A 21,262-nucleotide genomic window follows, 5' to 3' on the forward strand; every position below is an offset into this window, starting at 1 on the left:
CCTGATGCCGAGCTCTGTTTAGCACTTAAAAACACTAACTCATTCAGCACACGAAAGAACCATACAGACAAGTATTCTTTTTATTACCCCCATTTTATTGATAAGAAAATTACTGGCCAAGGTCACTGGCTAGAGTAGTGGGCCAGGATCCACGCCCGGTAGGTCTAGCGCTAGAGTCTAAATTTCAACCACCATAAGCAAATCATGTCTAGCCATTGGCCCCTGGATACCTGCTGCAGCTCTGGGGATGAACTCTGCTTCTCATCCTCTATCCTGATTCCTTTCCTGTGTGGTTTCAGATGGGCCAGTTTACCCAGCAGCTCCAGAGCCTGGAGGCCCTGGTTTCTAAGGCTCAGAGTGGTGGCGCAGTCCCCAGTGGAGAGCTGGAAGGCAGGCTGCAACAGGCTGAGCAGGCCCTTCAGGACATTCTGAGAGAAGCCCAGATGTCAGAAGGTGAGGAAGGCCAACTGTCTATCAGCTAGGAGGCTAGAGATTCATGCCCTAGGAAGAACTGTGACGCTAGATCACAGACTCTGCTGTGGCCATCAGCTCTGCGCTGTCTGCAGCCAGCCTTTGCCGGGGTGGAAGTACGGTCTGGGACATCCTCCTGGTACCTAAATGACGGCGAAAGAATTACCACAACCATCTGTCATCACATCACTGGCTTTCTTCTCATTTAGTTCTAAGTTAGTCGGTCGGCCTTGTGGGTTAACTCAGTCAATCTGCAGCAGCCATGTTTTCCTCTGTGTGCAGCTGCCAAGAGAACCCTTAGTCTCCAGCTGGCCAAGGCAAGGAGCCAAGAGAACAGCTATCGGAACCGCCTGGATGACCTCAAGATGACGGTGGACAGGGTTCGGGCCCTGGGCAGTCAGTATCAGAACCGAGCTCAGGATACGAGCAGGCTCATCTCTCAGATGCGTCTAAGCCTGGCAGAAAGTGAAGCTTCCCTGCAAAACACTGTATGTTTGGCTGGTTAGGGTGTTTTTTCCTGTGTTTATCTGGTTAGGGTGCTCATTGCTGCCATGCTGGGGGTGGCCCCATGGGTCTCACTGACTTACTCTCTGTCCCTAGATTTCTTAATCTACCTGGCAGGTAGCTGGGCTTCTTTGTAACAGATCTATGTATCTATCTATCTATTTATCTATCAATATATCATCTATCTATCTATCTGTCTATCTATCTACTATCATCTATCTATCTATCTATCTATCTATCTATCTATCTATCATCTATCTGTCTATCCATCCATCCATCCATCCATCCATCCATCCATCCATCCATCCATCGTACCCTTTGCCGCCTGCAATTTCCCACAGAACTGCATTACACACCCCTCCGTAGTTGACTTCTTTCTAGCCACTCTTGCACAATAGACATAACCCCGCCTCTCCTCTTTCCTTTCTGTAGAATTTAATCTGGTTCACAGTTGTATTCTCAACCCCTAGTGCAGTATGTGACTATTATATTTGTTTGCTGCATAAGTACAAAAAAAAAGATAAAGAAATGAGTTAACAAGTGAGTGAAAAACGGAAAGAAGAAAGGAAGGAAGCAGAGGGGTGGGCAGGAAAGAGTCTGATTGGGCCTGGGGATGAAAGAGTGCATGGGAAGCCTGTATGATCAGCACCAACTCCCTGTGTAGTTCGGGGTGCCATAGGAGAGGGAGATATGATTGAACCCCTTACATTTATGGTGTAACTGGGCCTAGGGGGAGGAGTGCCTAAGACCCCAGCACTCAGGAGGCCCAGGCAGGAGAATAGCAAGTTCAAGGTCAGTCTCCTCTAGACAGTGAGCTCCTGGCTCAAAGCCAAACCAAATAAACGCCAAGGGTCATAGAAACAATAAACGAGTAGGGATGAGTACAGGAAATTGGGTTGAGTTTGGCGGAGGCAGGAGGACCAGGAGATCAAGGTCAACCTCCGCTAGCATTTAAGGACAGCCTGGGGTATACAAAAACTGGATTCAAAACCAACAGCAACGGATTAAATAAAAAAGGAAATTGAAGGATAATTAGATAGTATAACGAAAAAAAAAAAATCACATCAATATTGTTTTGATTCACCCATCTGAAAATGTTTATTGTAGAAAATCAATAAAAACCTCCTGTGATCCACTTACCACTAAACAACTATTGTCCAAACTTGGTGTACTGGTCTGGGAAGATGGCTCAGGAAGTACGTGTTTGTGGTGACAGCGTAGAGACCTGAGTTCAGGTCCCCAGAGCCCAGTAAGAGCCAGTTGTGGTGGTACACTGTCACTTCAGTGCTGGGACAGGAGGATCCCAGAGACCCACTGGCCAACCAGTCCAACCCAGATGGTACGTTCCCAGTGTCTCAAAAAATAAGATGGAGAGCAAAAAAAGAAAGATCCAAGATCAACCCTGGCCTTTACACACGAATATACAGGCAAACGCATGTGCATGCACACATACACACACCCTGATACATGTGTGTATGTGTATTTTTTGAGGCAGGATCTACTATGTAGCCCAGGCTAGCTTCAACATCACAACCTTCCTGCTTCTGTCCCCAAAGCATTACAAATGTCCACCACCAAGTCAGAGAAATAGATAAGCTTTTAGATGAATCTATATTTTGCATAGACTTCTTTCACATTTGAATAGCTACTTTGTTCTTGCCAATGCACACTTTTTTATGAGTGCTCATGTTGACTGACTACTTTTGGTGTGTGTCAGGGTATGGGCTCCTCTGTGGCTAGTGAGAAATCTTTCCATCACTTTTGTTGAGGCTCCAGAGTTAAATGCAAAACCTTAACCAATTTTCTTTTTTCCCATAGAACATCCATTCCTCAGAGCACTATGTGGGGCCAAATGGCTTTAAAAGTCTGGCTCAGGAAGCCACAAGATTGGCAGACAGGTAAGCAGCTGTATTTGGTACCCATGCTCCAGGCTACCTCTGTAATTCGAGACTATGGAACATTCAGAAGACTAGATTTGCCCCCTCCAGGCTCCGCTGAGCTCCTCCCTTGCCTAGAAGCTAGTTCTGAGCCTCTTAGCTTTGAGGGTATGGCAGGGGACAGTCCCCAGGATTTGGCAGGAGCTGGTGGAAGCATTCCTTTCCCAGCTTTCTTCATGACTCACAGATAGCTTTAGGACATGTTAGATGTGAGTCTTCTGGCCATGTGAAATGAATCAGCTGCTGGAAATGGGTGTTTGCAGCTTTTAGGGACCCCTCAACTCCCACACCAGGCCTGAGAACAAGTAGCAACTAGTTGTTTGCTTGCTTGTGAGGGCCAAAGGTACAAAGGGGCCTTCCCCCTGGAGACCAGCTCTGCAAAGTTCCACGGTCCTGACTCCTTCACACTATAAATCCTCCCATGCTCAAAAGCTCTGTTAGGCAGGGTGGCAGGCTGTGCTTATCTTGAGTGGAATTCAGTCCATAAAGGGGCTGCCTTCTGATTTTGTAGCATGAGCTGCCTCCTGAACCCCATTTTTTGGTTTGTTTTTGTTGTTGTTGTTGTTGTTGTTTTGTTTGTTTGTTTGTTTTTATTGTTTTGACGCTACTTCCTAGCACCAGGAGATGGGATGTTTCTAGGAGACTTTGATTGACAGAGGTTGCTCCCTTAGTTGCAGGCCCACTCTAAAGTTCCAGCACGATTTAGGGAGGTGGAATCTGGGTGGGCCAGCCTGTGGGGGTTGTGCTTGCAGGAAAACAGCTTATAGACACAATGGTCTGTCACCCTGAGCCTCCTCCCATCTACTCCCATCAATACCTTCCCTGAGTGGGGCAAAAATGGAAGCAGCCACCAAAAGGTTGAGACATAAGCTTGATTCCCCAGAACACTTGCTTCTCATAGTTCCTCTGATTCCATGCGTTCAAATCAGTTCTGTATGGCTTTTACAGGCAAGCCAGTTCCTTTATTCTCTGTGTCTACAAGAATGACTTCCGTTACTAACCTATGCCGATTTTTTGATGAAAACCCTAATTCTTTATCTTTAATGTCTTCAGCCACGTTGAGGCAGCTAACACAATGAAGCAACTAACAAGGGAAACTGAGGACTATTCCCAACAAGCGCTGTCATTGGCCCGCGAGGCTCAGCATGGAGGAGGTGGAGGTGGCGTCCTGGACAGCTCCATGGTACAAGGCCTTATGGGAAAGTATGTTCAACTGGTCTTCATCTGGGTGGGCCATGAAAGCTGAATCCTTCCAGGGTATAATGCAGACCACTTGAGAAGCACCACATCTCTTTGAAACTGTACATTAATAATAATAATAATAATAATAATAATAATAATAATAATAACAACAACAACAACAACAACAAGGTCTGTGTGGAGCCACAATTGTGTGCTTCTGTTCTGCAGGACGGGGTTTGTGAAAGTTGTCGAGAATAAGGCTTACTTTAAGAGATACTTTTTGAGATTTAGAAGGTGGTGAGAAGGTAAAACTGACTACTATGCTGGGAAATGATTGGTAATCCAGAGCAAAAATAAGTACAACACACTCCAATACAGGATGATAGTTGATGTAACTAACAGAAATCTCATCTGTCAGATTGAGGGGACATCTCCTGGAGGGGACATGATAGTCTGCACTGCATATACACATGAACTACCAAAACACAGTATGAAAGTTGTCCTGCAGCCTGTTGTACTGGCCCATGGGCTTCTCAATAGGGTTGGCATGGATAAGATGCCATGGGCTGGAGATGGCTGTACTGTGGAAAGCATTGATGGTCAGTCTGGTGCCTTCACTCGCTATTTGAATGCAGGTCTTGCCCAAACTACAACTTGCAATAAAGTTTTTTGTCATCCTGAAGGGAGCCGTGGATGGAGGCTTGTCTATCCCTTATAATACCTAACGATTCCCTGGTTATGATTCCAAAAGCAAGGAGTTCAATGCAGAAGTCCATCAGAGGACAGCATGGGTGAGAGTATTGCAGACCACATGCACACCTAATGGAGGAAGATAAAGATGCTTGTGAGAAACCATTCTCTCAGGACATAAAGAACAATGTAAATGTAACTCCAGACATGGAGGAGGTGCATAAGAAAGCTTATGTTGCTGTCCAAGGGGATCCGGTCTGTGAGAAGAAGTCCAAGAGAGGAGATAAGAAGAAGAAGGGGTGGCTGGGCAGTGGTGGCACACACCTTTAATCTCAGCAGCACTCAGAGGCAGAGGCAGACAGATCTTTGAGTTCGAGGCCAGCCTGGTCTACAGAGTGAGTTCCAGGACAGTCAGGCCAACACAGAGAAGCCCTGTGTTGAAAAACAAAACATAAGAAAATGAAGAGGAGAAGGAGGAGGAGGAGGAGGTAGTGGTGGTGGTACCATACCAAAATGCCCCTTTCCTGGAAGATACCTGGTAGAAAGATCAGGTTGCTCAAAAGAAGGCAAGCTTCCTCAGAGCTCAGAAATGAGCTGCTGAGAGCTAAAGCAATGTTCTATGAAGATTTTTTTCGTAAAGACAATAAACATGTTGACCATGCCCAAAAAAATAATAATACAAGGAGCAAGAGAATGAGTATTATTTTGGGGAAAGTAAATAGTTTTAGGACTGGGAAAAGAAAGGTTATGATATCTAAGGAAAACTTAAGTTCTGATTGAGACATGAAAATACGTGGAGAGATGGTTACCCCTGGTCTATGAAGAGATATATAAACCTGTCTGACAGGGCTGGCAACAGAAAAATAACATTTACATTATCAGCTATTGGGAAGCTTGGATTGAGTTTTTCTGACCAAACCTATATAAGTCATGAGGGTTATATTTAGATTGTAGGGTCACATATCTAATATATAGCCTAGCTTGTTTATCCTGTCTAGTCTAACTACACACACACACACACACACACACACACACACACACGAAAAGGAGGAGAAGGGAGAGAGTGAGTGTGAGTCACCTTAACTGGCTTGTAACTCACTATGTAGACCAGGCTGGCCTTGAACTCGCAGAGATCTACTTGTCTCTGCTTCCTGAATGCTTTGATCACCATGCCCGGCTCAACTACATACTTTTAAACAACAAGATAAGTTTGTGCTTTTTTTTTTTTTTCTACAAGAGTGTACTGTGCCGTGTGTGCTGTGTATACCTGCAGTCTTAGTTGTTGGGCGGAGGCAGGAGGTCTTCAGTAAATTTCAAGCCAGCCAAGGCTCTATGACTTCCTGCCTCCAATAAGAAAAGCAGTAAGTTCTCAAGGTTCCCTCCTCCATTATTACTATTATTATTATTATTTCTATTATTATTATTATTATTATTATTATTATTATTATTATTATTGACCATCTGCTTTTCCTGCCTACAGATTAGAAAAAACCAAGTCCCTGGCCCAGCAGCTGTCGAGGGAAGGCACCCAAGCTGATACTGAAGCAGATAGGTCTTATCAGCACAGTCTCCGACTCCTGGATTCAGCATCTCAGCTTCGGGGAATCCATGATCTGTCCTTTCAGGTGAGGCCACTGATCCTGTGTGCGTGACCCACGGACACACAGCCATAAAATCCCTTTCTCTCTAGGGGTCTCATAAGATTGCTCCACCATTCATCTTCTTCTCCATATTGACTGTGTCAGGCAGAGTCACGTGACAGCACCACATCAATACAATGCTCTAGCTGAGGCAAAGGACACGTTAGGAGAAAAGGTTTCTTCAGCTGACTGATTCAGACATTTAAAGGGATAGTGCATGCAAAGGTGTCAGTAGGCCCTCTCCAAAGGACAGAGGAAAAGATAAGCAAGTATGCACAGTCCCTTTTGAGGACCTCCTGTTACCCCCAGAAAGGTTTCACATAATCCCACTAGCACCCCATGTCAACCAGATGCTTAATGTGTGGGTGATGAATCCTGTTTAAACCGTAGCATCAACTTTTTGCTTTGTGCTTTAAAAAAAAAGTATAGATGCTTCTCATTATCTATTTTCTGTTCTTGACCCCAGTCCTAGACTCCAAAAGAGAAAGGGACTCGATGTTTGGTCTTGAACCTGTTGGCAGAGAAAAGTTTTATATTTCCTCCCCAGCTGTGGGGACCTTCAAATTGAAGCTAGTGGGGAATTCTTATGGAGTTGGATACACTCCTCTACACTGCTAGCAGGAAGACTTTTGCTATCAAAGGTTGCTTTTTTTCTACATCAGTCTTAGCTATTGCAATCTGCTTGGATTAAGTTCATCTGCACACTTACAGCTCCCGTCACTCACAGTGATCCCCATAGAGATATGTTTTGTGAATAGACAAAACAAAAGTTTAAAAAATTAAAGAGCAGAGACAAAACTCATTGTATTCTTGGGAGACCTACTGACTGTCTTTTTTTGGCACCCTGTCTCATTTCTGGTTGGCTTTTGGGCCAATGTCTGCTTCCTTGGCTTCTTAAGTCCGGCACTATTATCAAATAGGACACCGGGTCCTGAAGCTTGTGTGGTAACTTGTGTGCAGTCTGACTCAGTCAGATCTTTGTGCCCACAGGTAGAAGCAAAGAGGATCAGACAAAAAGCCAATTCTCTCTCCAACCTGGTGACAGGACAAATGGATGCCTTCACGCGTGTGCGAAACAATCTGGGGACCTGGGAAAAAGAGACACAGCAGCTTTTACGGACTGGGAAGGACGAGAGACAGGTACTCTCTGTGAACCCATTCACTCAGTCAGGAAGCATGTACTAGCTGCCGTCTGTGTGAGTCAAACGGTCAGGGCCTCTACCAGAAACCCTCCAAAGGTCATGGTGTCCCTGGTTACAGAGTGAGGAACTGAGATCGGCGTCCTGATGGAACTGGTTTCACCCACTGAGTCAGCATTTGAACCCTGAAAGAGGACCCAGGCCTTCCATGTCTCGTTTTGGTCCAAATCTGTCTACTATCTTGGTTTCAAGAAGTATCTAGTGTTTAAAGTTACGATTTGCAAAATTATTCCCACCCCTGATGCTGGATAAGAGTTGGAGACTCTGCTCTAAAAGGTGTATATTGTTGACTTAACAAAGTTTGTCCCTGCTTAGATTGTGGAGGGCTTTGCTCTAGCACCCTTAGACTGTGGTGAGTCACACACAGCGCTCTGTTGTCACGGAGAGACTGTGTCAGGGTGATTTTGCTAGCAGGAATGCACTTACTCTAATCTTGTCCTGTTTATAGACGTCAGACCAGCTGCTTTCCCGTGCCAACCTTGCTAAAAGCAGAGCCCAAGAAGCACTGAGCACGGGCAATGCCACTTTTTATGAAGTTGAGAATATCCTGAAGAACCTCAGAGGTTAGTGCCATGCCATCCAGGTTGGCGTTTTTAAAGGTACATTTGTGATTCATTTAAATCCTCATTTCTCTCCTTAAGTGGTGGGTATATTGGTTATTAATAGAGGCTTAGTCACTGTCTTTCTAAGGTAAGAATGATCTCATTAATACTTGATGGAGGTAATGGAAGGGATTCACCTTATGTAACTGAAGTCCTGAGTTTTGATCCTTATTGGGCCCTATGATGAGGTCAAGCTCTCTATGTGACCATAAGCAACTCACACAGCCTTTTTAGAGTTCTGTGTCTTCCTTAAGGGGAACAGGAGATCTCTAAGGTCCTCCACATCCAATATGTCACTATTGAGTTGGTATTTCCCTTTTCTTGGGTGGCCTGGTCAGTTCCAATATGGTTGCTCTGGGGTAGTGACATGTGGCTCTCAGGGAATTTGGGATGTGCCCTGAAGACATTTGGCTAAAATTGCAGCATTATTTACTAACAAAAGAGAAACATCTCAAGTCTTGGGATTCTCTTCTGTATCTGCTGTGACCACCCCAACTCTGTGACCACACCCCAGCTCTGGTCACTGGCCTTGGGCTTCAGGGATTCACCTGCTCGGTGTCAAATTTGGGTGTTGATGTCCTTGCAGTGGTAGAGACCCAGGACACACTGTCAGTGGCTCTGCAATGGCTCTTTTGAGTTTCTTTCTCTGGGGAAAGAGAGTAATCCCAGCCACATCTCACATCTCCATCCCTAGCCAGTAAATACTCCCTTTTAGGAGTTTTTCCTCAAAACTTCAGGCTCTCTCACTCAGTTGTAACATATAGTCTTTGCCTCTGTGGCAATAGTTTGTTTGTTTGTTTTTTTTTTTTCTTTTTTCTTCATTTCAGAGTTTGATCTGCAGGTTGAAGACAGAAAAGCAGAGGCTGAAGAGGCCATGAAGAGACTCTCCCATATTAGCCAGAAGGTGGCAGACGCCAGTGACAAGACCCAGCAAGCAGAAGCGGCCCTGGGGAGCGCCACTGCCGATACCCAGAGGGCAAAGAAGGCAGCTGGGGAGGCCCTGGAGATCAGCAGCGAGATAGAACAGGTACAGAAAAATGGAGAGACAGGCTGTCACAGGCAGTGCCCGGCACAGTAAGGCTCTGGAGAGAGAGAGCTTTAGCTCAGGCCAACCCCTATGGCTCAGAGTCCGAGATAGTCCATAGCGGCCCCACTCTGCGTGGCCACCCTTCAGCTGGATGGATTCAGTCACTGGCTACCAGCTAATACACCATATTCAGCTCCCTTTGGACAGCACTGTGAGGAACCGTCCGGAGTTGTTTACTGTGGAGCTTTCTAAGGCTGCTGTTAGAAAATACTTGGAAAAAACAGAAAGGACTTTCTCACCATTCTGGAGGCCAGGATGCAGAATCAGAGTTGGTGGCGCTCCACTCCTCTGTGGCTCCAGGGAGGACTGTCCCTGTCCTCTTCCCAGCTTGCATCCTTGGTCTTCCTTGACTCTCAGCTCTGTCAACCCACTCCCAAGAGTCAGCCCTTCGTCCTCTTGTCCCTTCCCCTCCCTTTCCTTCCTCCCTTCTCTTTCTCCCCCCTCCTCCTCTTCCTCCCATCCCCCCTCTCCCTCTTCTTCATCTTCTTCTTCTTCAAGACACGGTCTCACTACATAGCCCAGGCTGGCCACAGTGTTCATCCCTCAGTCTCTTCCTATAAGAAGACGTCAATCACGTTGAATTAGGGCCCTCCGCATGCACCCCAGTCTAGCTCACTGTAGCTAAGTACACCTGTAACCGTTTTCCAGTAAGGCCATCTTCTGAGTTGAGAGGGGCATGGAAAGGGAGAAAGACTCCACCCTGTCTTTGTTCACACTGGGTAAGCTTTCTATGGCTGAACACCATCCCTAGCCCTTGGAACTCCAACATCTGTTCTTTGTTTTTGTTTTTTTTCCCAAGACAGGGTTTCTCTGTGTAGCTTTACGCCTCTCCTGGAACTCACTCTGTAGCCCAGGCTGGCCTCGAACTCACAGAGATCCGCCTGGCTCTGCCTCCCGAGTGCTGGCATCAAAGGTGTGCGCCACCACCGCCCGGCTCCAACATCTGTTTTATTTAGGGTGCTACATTTAACTGGGAGCAATTGCCGTTAGTATTTTGATTCTTTATATGAAATCCTGGCACTCTAGAGCCTTCTATGACCTATATCTGAGCTCAGCCTCCTTTCTTGACTGTGTCCTCCACTGAACATGGTTGGTGCTGGGGACGAAGATAAGGAATCCAGCCCCTTCCTTGAAGGAGTACTTGTAATTGGGTCATTGGGGTAGGCAGCTGCGCTATGTGCTTAGAGCCCATGTTACGAGCTGCAGTGGAAAAATGCTTCTTGGCTGGAAGGGAGCCCTTCCTTAAGCAAACTTCCAGAGAGTTTGTACCACTCCAGAAAGCCCAGAGGGAGCTCTTGGTATCTAGACCGTTTGCCCTCACTTTTAGACTGCTTGGTAACCTACAAAGATAGTTTCTAATAATTTCTCTTGAGGCCTGTTTCATGGACCTTTCTTTTCTTTCGTTCTTTTTGTTTGCTTTTCAAGACAGGGTTTCTCTGTGTAGCCCTGACTGTCCTGGAACTCACTCTGTAGACCAGGCTGACCTTAAATTCAGAGATCCGCATTCCTCTGCCTCCCAAGTACTGAGGTGTATGTTACCACCACCGCCCAGCTATACCTTTCTTTACATAGCATCTAGCATAAAAGTGCCTGCCCTTGTTTAATTATAGCTTATTGATGAAAGGTATTGATGAGATTTTTTCCTTGCAAAGACAAAAATCCACCCCTCTAGCTGATTCACTGCATTCCAAGCACAGCTGTCTTGGGGAAATCCTTGTAAAGTTGTTTCAAAGACCAGAGCCATAAAGGACCATGACAGAGTACCATGCTTCTTGTCCTCTGGATTTTCTCAAATGCTTCCTGACTGTGTTCAAAATTTTCTAGGCATTGAACTGGAAGGGAGCCATGTCTCCGCACAGACCCTCCTAGTCTCTAGAGAATTAGCCTAGAACTAGCTCACTTAAGGCTCGGCCTGGGGAAGGGCGTGTTCCCAAGTCTGACTCTCTCATTGTTCAGCTGACCGACTCCATCAGAGCCAGGCTGCAGCTGTATTTTTTCTACAACTGTCCTTGGGATGTTTGGAGCCTCACCCTCTCTCTCCTTCCGTCCCTGGCTCCTTTTATTTTCCCAGGAGATAGGGAGTCTGAACTTGGAAGCCAATGTGACAGCAGATGGGGCCTTGGCCATGGAAAAGGGACTGGCTACTCTCAAGAGCCAGATGAGAGAGGTGGAAGGCGACCTGGCCAGGAAGGAGCTGGAGTTTGACACGGACAAGGACACAATGCAGCTGGTGAGTGACTGCTCTTTCCCACAAGCGCTCTCTTTAAAGTTGCCCAGACAAAAGTAACCTCTCAGGACACCTTTGTGCTCACTCGCAGGTGATTACGGAAGCCCAGCAAGCTGATGCCAGAGCAAAGAGTGCCGGAGTTACCATCCAAGACACGCTCGACGCTTTGGACAGCATCCTACACCTAATAGGTCTGTGCAACATCCACAGCCTTGCAGCCCAGGGACTGTCCCAGAAGACTAGATAGTCTTAGTCCTGATGGATAGGGATCTCAATTTTCCCTAAGAACATCTGGAAATCTGCTTTGTTTCAGGGCCCAGACACTTGGGCTGGGTTGCTTTACATTTTCTCTGTTTTACCATCTCTAAGATGAGTCACTGAGCACTTGTTGTATCTGGAAGTGAAGCTCTGTGAGTCAGAGAACTGGGGGTGTTCCAGGGACTTCCCAGAAGATTGGCCAGCTTGGGGGTACAGCTAAGGAGTCTTGTCTTGATTCTGAGGGGCTCCCTGGGCAATTTTAAGCAGGAGAGTAGCATCATCACTGCTCCAGGGAGGAGAACTTAGATCCTGGGAAGGCCACCTGGAGAATTGTTGAAAGCAGAACAGGATGATGGAGCCAGCCCTGAGGCCGTAGAAAGGAGGGAAAGGTGAGGAGGAAAGGGCTCCCTGGTCTGAAGGACCATCTGCTGATTCTGCTGTCTAGTCCTCCCCAGACCCAACCTATCCCTGCTATGACCAGGATGGGAGACAAGAGCTTCCTGAGTAGACACCCAGAGGAAATGTGGAAAGAGCAGGTCTAGGAGATACTGGGAACTTTAGACAGAACAGCTTTACCAGTGCAGCGTGGCAAGGAGTCAGGCTTTTCAATAGTCATTCCCCCCAGGAAACTGGTATTAATTAAAAGTCTGAATCTGGAGGCTGGAGAGATGGCTTGTTGTCTAACATTTGCTGTTTATTCTTTCAGAGGATCCCATTTTGGTTCCAGGTTGGGCAGCACATAACCATGTTTATCCACTCCAGGGGCATCTGATACCCTCTCTAGCTTCCAAAAGCACCTACACATAAGAATGAACACACACACACACACACACACACACACACACACACACATACACACACATTTTTTTTTTTTAATTTAAAGTCTAAATTTAAGTAGTTAATAGGGAGTTCTCATCCACAGAGATGGCAGTGGACAGGGAATAGAAACTGGGTCACACATTCCCAGGACATCCAGAGCCTGCTCTGCCTCAGCAGTTCAGTAGAACAGCTCCAACACCTGATGTCTCTGTGGGGTTATCATCACACTGAGAGACCAGTATTGTCTGTGTTGTTACACTAATAGGTCTATTTGTGATCCATTGAGCCACGGACAGTAAAATATCCTCTACAGATTAAAAATACAGTCTCAGCCAGGCAGTGGTGGGCACGCCTTTAATCCCAGAACTTGGGAGCAGAGGCAGGTGGATCTCTGTGAGTTTGAGGCCAGCCTGGTCTACAGAGCTAGTTCCAGGACAGCCAGGGTTACACAGAGAACCTTGTCTCAGAAAACAAACAAACAAATAAACAAACAAACAAAAAACCACAGTCTCCCTCGTTGAAAGTTTGGCAGCATTGCTTAGCATTCTAAAAGGGGGAATGAAATTAATGGAGCCTTTAAAGGGAAAATGAGTGGGAGCAGGGAGAGTGGGGACTGTTGACATTTCCTACACACCAGGTACTGTGCCAGGAGTGCTCTTGGCATAACCAAAAACCAACAAATAAACAAACAAAAAAATAAAGAAATCTTGCAAGCATTCTGGGAGATGGATTTTATTCTTTTACTTCCCAGAGGGATGACCTGAGGCTGCATGGCACCCGGCAGACTGCTGGCCAGGGCTCACACTGTGACCTGTGACACCTGTGTTTCTGCTCTTTCCCCGGATTTGGCTTCCTGTAAACACGTTGTTTTGTTCCTGTGCTTACTTTCTGTACTTGCCACAGAACCCCTAATTCGTGAATTTTGCCCTGAAGCGTCCATTGGGTCAATCTTTTCATTGGGGTATAATTTCCACTCTAGGCATGCTCTTGAGTCTTGGGATGATAACTCATTAAATATCTAAGTATAATGTATAATAAGATCATCCATTTAAAAACTAGCAATGGGCTTGAGGAAACTGAGTCTCACAAGCTTTCCTCTGACCTTTACACACGTGCTGGGGCATATGCAGACAGACAGACAGACACACAAATAAATAAATAAATTTAATTAAAAAAATTATGAAGCCGGGCGGTGGCAACACATACCTTTAATCCCAGCACTCAGGAGGCAGAGGCAGGCAGATCTCTGAGTTTGAGGCCAGCCTGGGCTACAGAGTAAGTTCCAGGAAAGGTGCCAAAGCTACACAGAGAAACCCTGTCTTGAAAAACCAAAAAATAAAAGTAAATAAATAAATAATGAGGAAACAAATCTCATCACTGCAGCTCAGATATGTGAGGTGACCTGACCTTGAGTGTGAATTCACTGGGAGCTGCTCGAATCTACTTGAACTAAAAGTATATGGCCCTCACATTGACATACCTAGGCTTTATGAAGTGTCTGGGCAAAATACACCTGAATAAATGCAATGGCATTTGCCATAGGAAAGAAATAGATTCCTAGCCAGATCCCTACTGTTTCAAGCCAGAATGAAGTCTTACATCATTCTCTAACAGCTGGAATCCATCCCCCCCAAAAGCTAAGTGTACCTTGGCCTCCTCTGTAAACCCTGAAGCTCAGCCAGTTTCTAAAGTTCTCTTAATAGAAAATAAGCTGTTTCCTCGGCGTGATAGAAAGCATGTTTGGAGTTAGTTCGGTTCCCAGGGGTGAGCTGTGTTAGGCAGTTACCTTGGACTGTTCTCAGACCCCTATAACCTTTAGTCTTCTCTTCTCAGAGCAGGATCTGTTATTTCCACCAGACAGAACTCCAAACTTCAATGGCTGCGTGACGGAGCTCAGTCTTGAACTAGGTTGCTCATAGCACACATGCATGCCTAGTATTCTCAGATTTCTACATTAGTCTTCATTTAAAGTAAAGCCATTTCAATGTATGGCATGGTGTTTTCTCTGGGCAGGCAGAACCAAGGGATCCTCAAGAACTCACCACAGCTTTTCTCTATTAACACCTTTCTTGTTCCCTAAAATAGACCAGCCTGGCAGTGTGGATGAAGAGGGGCTGATGTTATTGGAAGAAGAGCTTTTCCAAGCCAAGACTCAGATCAACAGTCGACTGCGGCCCCTGATGTCTGAGTTGGAGGAGAGGGCACGTCGACAGAAGAACCACCTCCACCTGCTGGAGACAAGCATAGATGGGATTCTGGCCGATGTGAAGAACCTGGAGAATATTCGAGACAACCTGCCCCCAGGATGCTATAATACCCAGGCTCTGGAGCAACAGTGAGGCTACCATAGAGATTTGTCCACTGAGGTTCTCGGGACACAGACCTCAGAGCTCAGGAGCCATCTCATGTGGATGGGATGGGCCGAGGACATTTGAGCATGTTTAATGGGTTTGTTCAGGTCTATTGGACCCAATTCCATCCCTGAGACGATGGGTAGATGGATATCTTCCTGTGCCAATCTGGTACTGTTCGCTTCCTGGTGCTGGCAATGAGGCAGATAGCATTGGATAGGAGACTGATTGAGGGCCAGCTGACCAACAGATGTTGACCTCAGAACAGTCATAAACAGAGACCTGGAATATACACAGTGCTGCTGCGTATGTCAGGACAAGATATCTAATCACACTGTGGCCAGGAAAGTACTCTTGCTTCAGCCACTACAAGTTTTTGTTGACTGGATTTCCTCCATTGCCCACCCAGTAGAGTGTGCCCTCTACTTTCAAGCTGAGTGCAGTGAGCAGGGCTGGGCATAGGACCTGGGAATCTGGCCCACTTGGAGCAATAGTCCCTGCTGCCACCCTCTCGCCTTCACGCTCTTGGCCTGAGTGTGGCGTCCTTTCCCCTAACGATGCCAGAATAACTTAGAGACTGCATTTTTATGGAAGCATCTCTTACCAGCCAAGCAATCATCGGGAATGTATTTCCTTTGAGTTTCAAAGTGATGTAAGAAAATGTGTCTTGGGCATTAAAGGAAGTGGAATTGTCTAAAAGAGATATTAATCTTAATCCAATCCTCCTTTGCAAACACTAAAATTCATATACATCTGTATATTGTATTTTATTTTTTCTCTCTCTCCCTAAATCAGAGATAACCCATCCTTCTAACATATATTTATTGAGTTCCTACTACGTGCCACGGGTGAGTGGAACAGTACTGACATTATCTACCCTCATGGAGCTGACTAGTAAGAAGGACAAACACTAAAACTAATAAATGGAAACTCCTAAGCCTTGTTCATCTCAAGTGATATTTATTGCAGTCACCCCTCAGCTTGAAACATTGCTCAGTAGAACATGTGTTGCAAGACAGCCCCACGGGGGTACTTGAGTTAGGGCAAAGCTGACATTGTTTTGAGTTGTATACACTTTTCTGTGTTCCAGCCGTCCCTCCACCCTTTCCCACAACAGACTATTGCAACAGACCGTTGCATCATGGCAATACCGGGGGGAATCGCCAAAGGAACCAGACACACTTGTGCCTCAGCTCAGAAGACTTCTGTACTGTTTCACGTCTGCAGTTCCTCATCTTCTCGTGGATGTGTGTTAAATAAAGGAGTGTTAGATGCTGGGGTCGAGTTTCTGGTTTTATTCAACTCTTAGTCTGGGACGGAAGCACCAGAGCAATGGCAGGGACCATGCCCTCCTGATGCTGATGGCCCTAGAGTTAGCATCTTCGATTCCTGAGGGGCCTACTTTCCTTTCCAACTATGAGAGCATTTCAGAATCTTCAGATGATGCTGGATCCTAAGCATGAAGAATTATCTGTAGAAAAACGCAAAGTGGGTGGAGGCTATCATTAATATTCTTGTCTTTTTCATCTACTATAAAATAAAGGTAAAATCTGTAGTTGATGGTGTATATGTAACACCTGCCAATAAATTACAATTCAGTAAGTTAAGGTCCGAATTGGCTTCTACCCAAGGGGCTGATAAAAGGATTCTGCTTTTGTCCACAGTGACTCCTAAGTTCTGAGAGGTCTGACAACTTGGTCGTTTGTGAAAGTAGTCTGGTAATTCTATCTTGTCGTGCTCGGTTCCACAGCCGACAAACTTCCTGTTGTAATTTCAGCCCTGTCATTTATAATATGTGACTTCTAAGGCTGCCTTGGGAGGGGAAGGAAGCCAAGGACCAGAAGGGACACACCTGGGGAGTCTTTGTAAGCCAGGATGGGAAAACCTTATGCTCTATTTTTCCGAGCCCATGTTATAATTTGCAGGGTTCCTTGAAGCCATTTTTCAGAGGCAGTTCCACACTGCTGGGTCAACGATGCCTCTGCACTCATAACTCCCCACCAGATGGATGGTTAAGAAACATGAGAATTAGGGTGGGGAATGCAGTCCGGTTCATGGAGTTCCTGCCTAGCATGAAAAATGCACAGAATCCAGTCCCCAGCACCACAGAAACCAAACAGGCCATGACCAGACAGCTAAAATCCCAGGACTCTGAAGGTAGAGGCGGAGGATCAATAATGATCATCCTTGGCTACATGGTGAATTGGAGGCTAGCCTAGGATACATGAGACCATGTCTCAAAAAAAAAAAAGAAAGTTATCAGGATGTCTTTCTTGGTAAATGGCAGGGATCTTAGTAGAGATGGGTAGTGAGAAGCAACTGTTGGGACTGCTGACGTAGAAATGACGTCCTCATTTTCGAGGACCTGGGAAACTGACCTGAAGAAGAAGCAAAGCTATGGCTGAGAAGTAGCCTTCTCTAAGCCTTGGGCTTGTCTTGACTGACCTGGCCAGTGAAAAGAACGTTTGGTTTTCTGGTTTCTTATCATTATTCATGAAGGCCTTCTTGTAGGTCTCCTCTGGGCATTTTCAGGTAACGGTGCTCTTGGTAGGATATTCCACAGAGCCTTCTCTACTGTGGCTCATAGCAGACGAGAGAGGAGCAGGCACGAAGCTGCCCAGATGCCGACTCCTTGGCAGATGGAGGTCTGCTGTTGTCCCAGGATGTGGTTTCTCTCTAGGACTCTAAGGAGGCCGGAGAAAAGGGTCCAAAGATCCTCAGGCCTTTCCACTGTTTGGGACAAATCTCAAGGACCATGCCTGTGTTTATCATGTCTTCTTTTAATGTTTTGTACGGTCATGGGAATGTTAGGGGTCTGTACTTGGTTTTAATGTTCCCACTTGGAAAATAGAAGAATTTCTCTCCACTTACTTTATACTGTTGGCCACACCGAACTTCTTGGGAAATTCTGAAATACAAAGCTTCATTGTGGGACATAAGGGAAGAAATGTATGTGATTGTTACTTTGTACTTCATACATATATACACACATATATATATACACACACATTTACATATATATGTATGTATAAGTTAGCAAATTAAACCTGTATTTATATTTAATTTTAAACACACTCATCCTATGCACTCAGGGTGGGGAGGGGCTGTGGTTAGCTTTGTGAACAAAACTGCAAATATAAACACAACCAAATTACAAGGTGTATCAAGCTTCCATAAGATATGCCATGAAACCCCACATGGATACACACAAATCGGTTTATTCTCAGTTTAAAGGAAGAGGAGGAGGAGAAAGGGGGGAAGGAGGAGGGTAGGGAGGAGGAAGCAGAGGAGGAGATCTAAGAATCCCAAAATCAAAATGATCACAGAACAGAACGAACTGATTCTGGCAAGTATGTAACCCTTGACTTGGGACAGGGAAGTATTATTTCACCTTCTGAGTCACAGCTGATGGTTGGGTAACAATGACTAATGACCAGTGCTCAGGCCAGCCAAGCTAGACATGCTATAAAAAGGAAATAAGAGGGTCAAAGGTCACAGCAGGAGCAGGCAACTAACAAATCATTCAGTTTTGCTTCTTCATGCTGCCAAAAGAAATCGGGAGCTTGACCATTCCTTAGTGGAGATCTTTCATGCCAAATTCTAAGCTTTTTAATCTTCATACCTATGTATATATTTTTCTCCATAATTTTATTAAAGAGCCCAAATTGCCAGTCATGTTAGCACACCACTAGAATCCCAGCACTTGGGAGATGGAATCAAGAGGAACTCAAGGTCATCCTCAGCAACAAAGCAAATTGGAGGCCAGACTGGACCACAGAAGACTTTGTCTTGAAAGATTTCAAACAAATGACTGAAATTAATCAAGAGTGGAGCATGTGGGCTGGTCAGGATCTTAGGTTTAATTTTTTTTTTAATGTGTATATGTGGAGATGAGTTCACATGTACCACATGAACACAGTGACCGTGGAGGCCAGAATAAGGCACTGGATAGCAGGAACTGGAGTTAGACAGCTGTGAGCCATCATGCAGGTATGGCGAACTGAACCCGGGTCCTCTTCGAGAACAACAGCACTCCACTGATGAGCCATCCACCTCTCTGCTCTGCAAGGTTTTCTTTCTTTCTTTCTTTCTTTCTTTCTTTCTTTCTTTCTTTCTTTCTTTCTTTCTTTCTTTCTTTCTTCCTTTCTAAGATTTATTTATTTATTATGTATACAGTGTTCTGCCTGCATGTATGCCTGCAGGCCAGAAGAGGGCACCAGATCTCATTACAGATGGTTGTGAGCCACCATGTGGTTGCTGGGAATTGAACTCAGGACCTCTGGAAGAACAGCCAGTGCTCTTGACCTCTGAGCCATCTCTCCAGCCCAGGTTTACTTTTCTTAAATGGAGGAAACTTAGCAACAATTTACAAATTTGCAAATTATCCTTTCTACATTCTTGAGTGTGGAGATGATGGTGATGATGATAGTGGTGGTATGTGTGGAAAGAGACAGAGAGAGGGGAGAGAGAAGAGAGAGAGAGAGAGAGAGAGAGAGAGAGAGAGAGAGAGAGAGAGAGAGAGAGAGAATGTCCTATGTAGCCTAGGCTGACTTTTGATTTGCTGGAGGAGGCTGTGTGTGCCACAGTGGACCTGTGGAGATCAGAGAACAACTTAGTGGCGTTGGCTCTCTCCTTCAATCAGGAGGGTTCCAGGGACTGAACTCAGACTGTCAGGGGAGACAGCGAGTGCCTTTACCCACCAACCGCTCTGGTTTATATCGCAGTTTACTTCAGCTAGACTAGGCGGAACATCACTTACTCTGAGCATATTTTTACAACTGTTATTTCCCACCAAGTAACAGAAGGAAGAAAAAGTGATGACTTCTCAGAGCAACTCACAGAGAAGATTTTGGACAAAGACACAAGACACTAGTAGCATTGTCTGGTTTATTAACATAATTGAAACACTTTGCTGATAAAACTCTTGCCCATGACTATTCTAGCAACCAAACTCTACTACTCAAAAATATTTCACTGTGAAATGGTATTGCAACTTGGAGTTTTTATTAATGAGTTGATTTCCATAAAGTAAATCTCACTCTTAAATCAGCAGATAATATGATTTAAAAAAAAAAAAAAAGCTTCCTCCTCCCCATTCCAACGCCACGAGGATCAAGCTGAGGGCCCTGGGACTCCACCAAAGGTGGTGAGAAAGGGCTGCAACTCATTTCTAACTAACTGGAACAGGCTACTAGGACACTTCCAAATGCATACTACACAGAAACCACATAAGGAGTTGAGTTTACCAGTCAGCTCACAGGAAGGTGTGGGTCACATCAGCATGGCAGAGCACACCCTCCTCATTACCATAAGCTAGCTCTAAGGTGTCTTAATTACATCAGCTACAAAATCAGCCCATCTCCGTCCTTCACTGGCTGCCTCTCCTGCTGCAACCCTGGGAGAGATCCTGGGCTTTTCACGGGCTGTGTTTGCATTTCTGTTTTTGTTTTGAGACAAGGTCTTATATGTCCGGAGGCTGGGCTTGAACTCCTGATCCTCCAGCCTCTACCTCTCAGTGCTGGGATCACAGGTATGGGCCACCACACCTGGCACGGCATTTCTTTTCTATTAGAAACAAAAAAATACACGGGGCATGCTTCTCTTAGTCCCCTAAAAGTGTGTGCGAGAATACTGGAGTGAGGACGTGGGTTTGGGCTCTCGGGATTCCTCTGGCTTTTGATGCAGTTCCATTATCTCTCCATTTATTTGAGTAGCAAGGTCATGAGTTCTTTCAAAGATCCTGACATTGAGACTAAAACATGTGGCCAAGCCAAAACAGGAAGAGCAGTGTCTCTGGAAACTTCAGATGTGATTTCAGGCACTTCAAGAAAAGAGTCTGTCTGCTGGTTCAATGTACATTCAAAGAAAATGAAAGCCAAGGGCCCAGAGGCTACCTGGGATTGGGGTGGGACAGACTAGCAATCTAGGGTCCCCCCACCCCAGCCCTGGAGGAGAGACTTATTAAAGTTTCCCTCCTGCTCATCTATCAGCCTCTTAAAAAAAAAAAAAAAAATAGCAGGGACGTCTTTCACTGACAGATCATTCCAGTCTGTGCCTTCATCAGCATCTTGGGGCCATACGAGTAATGGGCTAGATAGATGCCTTCACAGGGAGCAGCAGATCCCCCAAAGACAAGTCAGAGCCCAAAGGCTATCCTGAGGACACGTGAGGCACCACTTAAAACTGTCTTGGCTGGGGCAGGTCATAGTCCCAGTCACACCATGATGTTCTGCATGGGAGGGTGGGGTGGGTGTGGCTCTCTACCTTTGTGCCAACCAAAGGAGAAAGAGACAGG

At 45.7% G+C, this 21,262-nt stretch overlaps 1 protein-coding gene and 1 pseudogene across 1 annotated transcript in view; both read left to right on the forward strand.

The window, feature by feature from the left end:
* The window catches only part of Lamc2 (laminin subunit gamma 2), a 62,953-nt gene extending 46,707 nt beyond the window's left edge, over positions 1-16,246 (forward strand). Inside the window, exons 13-23 of the mRNA XM_036202473.1 lie at positions 300-453; positions 754-959; positions 2,794-2,873; positions 3,966-4,115; positions 6,265-6,409; positions 7,415-7,564; positions 8,072-8,186; positions 9,053-9,252; positions 11,384-11,542; positions 11,631-11,730; positions 14,702-16,246. Of these exons, the coding sequence (XP_036058366.1) occupies positions 300-453; positions 754-959; positions 2,794-2,873; positions 3,966-4,115; positions 6,265-6,409; positions 7,415-7,564; positions 8,072-8,186; positions 9,053-9,252; positions 11,384-11,542; positions 11,631-11,730; positions 14,702-14,955 (1,713 nt within the window). The 3' untranslated portion in view covers positions 14,956-16,246. The remainder of the gene's footprint in view (positions 1-299; positions 454-753; positions 960-2,793; positions 2,874-3,965; positions 4,116-6,264; positions 6,410-7,414; positions 7,565-8,071; positions 8,187-9,052; positions 9,253-11,383; positions 11,543-11,630; positions 11,731-14,701) is intronic.
* On the forward strand, positions 4,318-5,392 carry LOC118593236 (annotated as a pseudogene).
* Positions 16,247-21,262: the final 5,016 nt, after the last annotated feature.

The sequence above is a fragment of the Onychomys torridus genome, chromosome 11, assembly GCF_903995425.1.
Source record: "Onychomys torridus chromosome 11, mOncTor1.1, whole genome shotgun sequence".
NCBI lineage: Eukaryota > Metazoa > Chordata > Mammalia > Rodentia > Cricetidae > Onychomys > Onychomys torridus.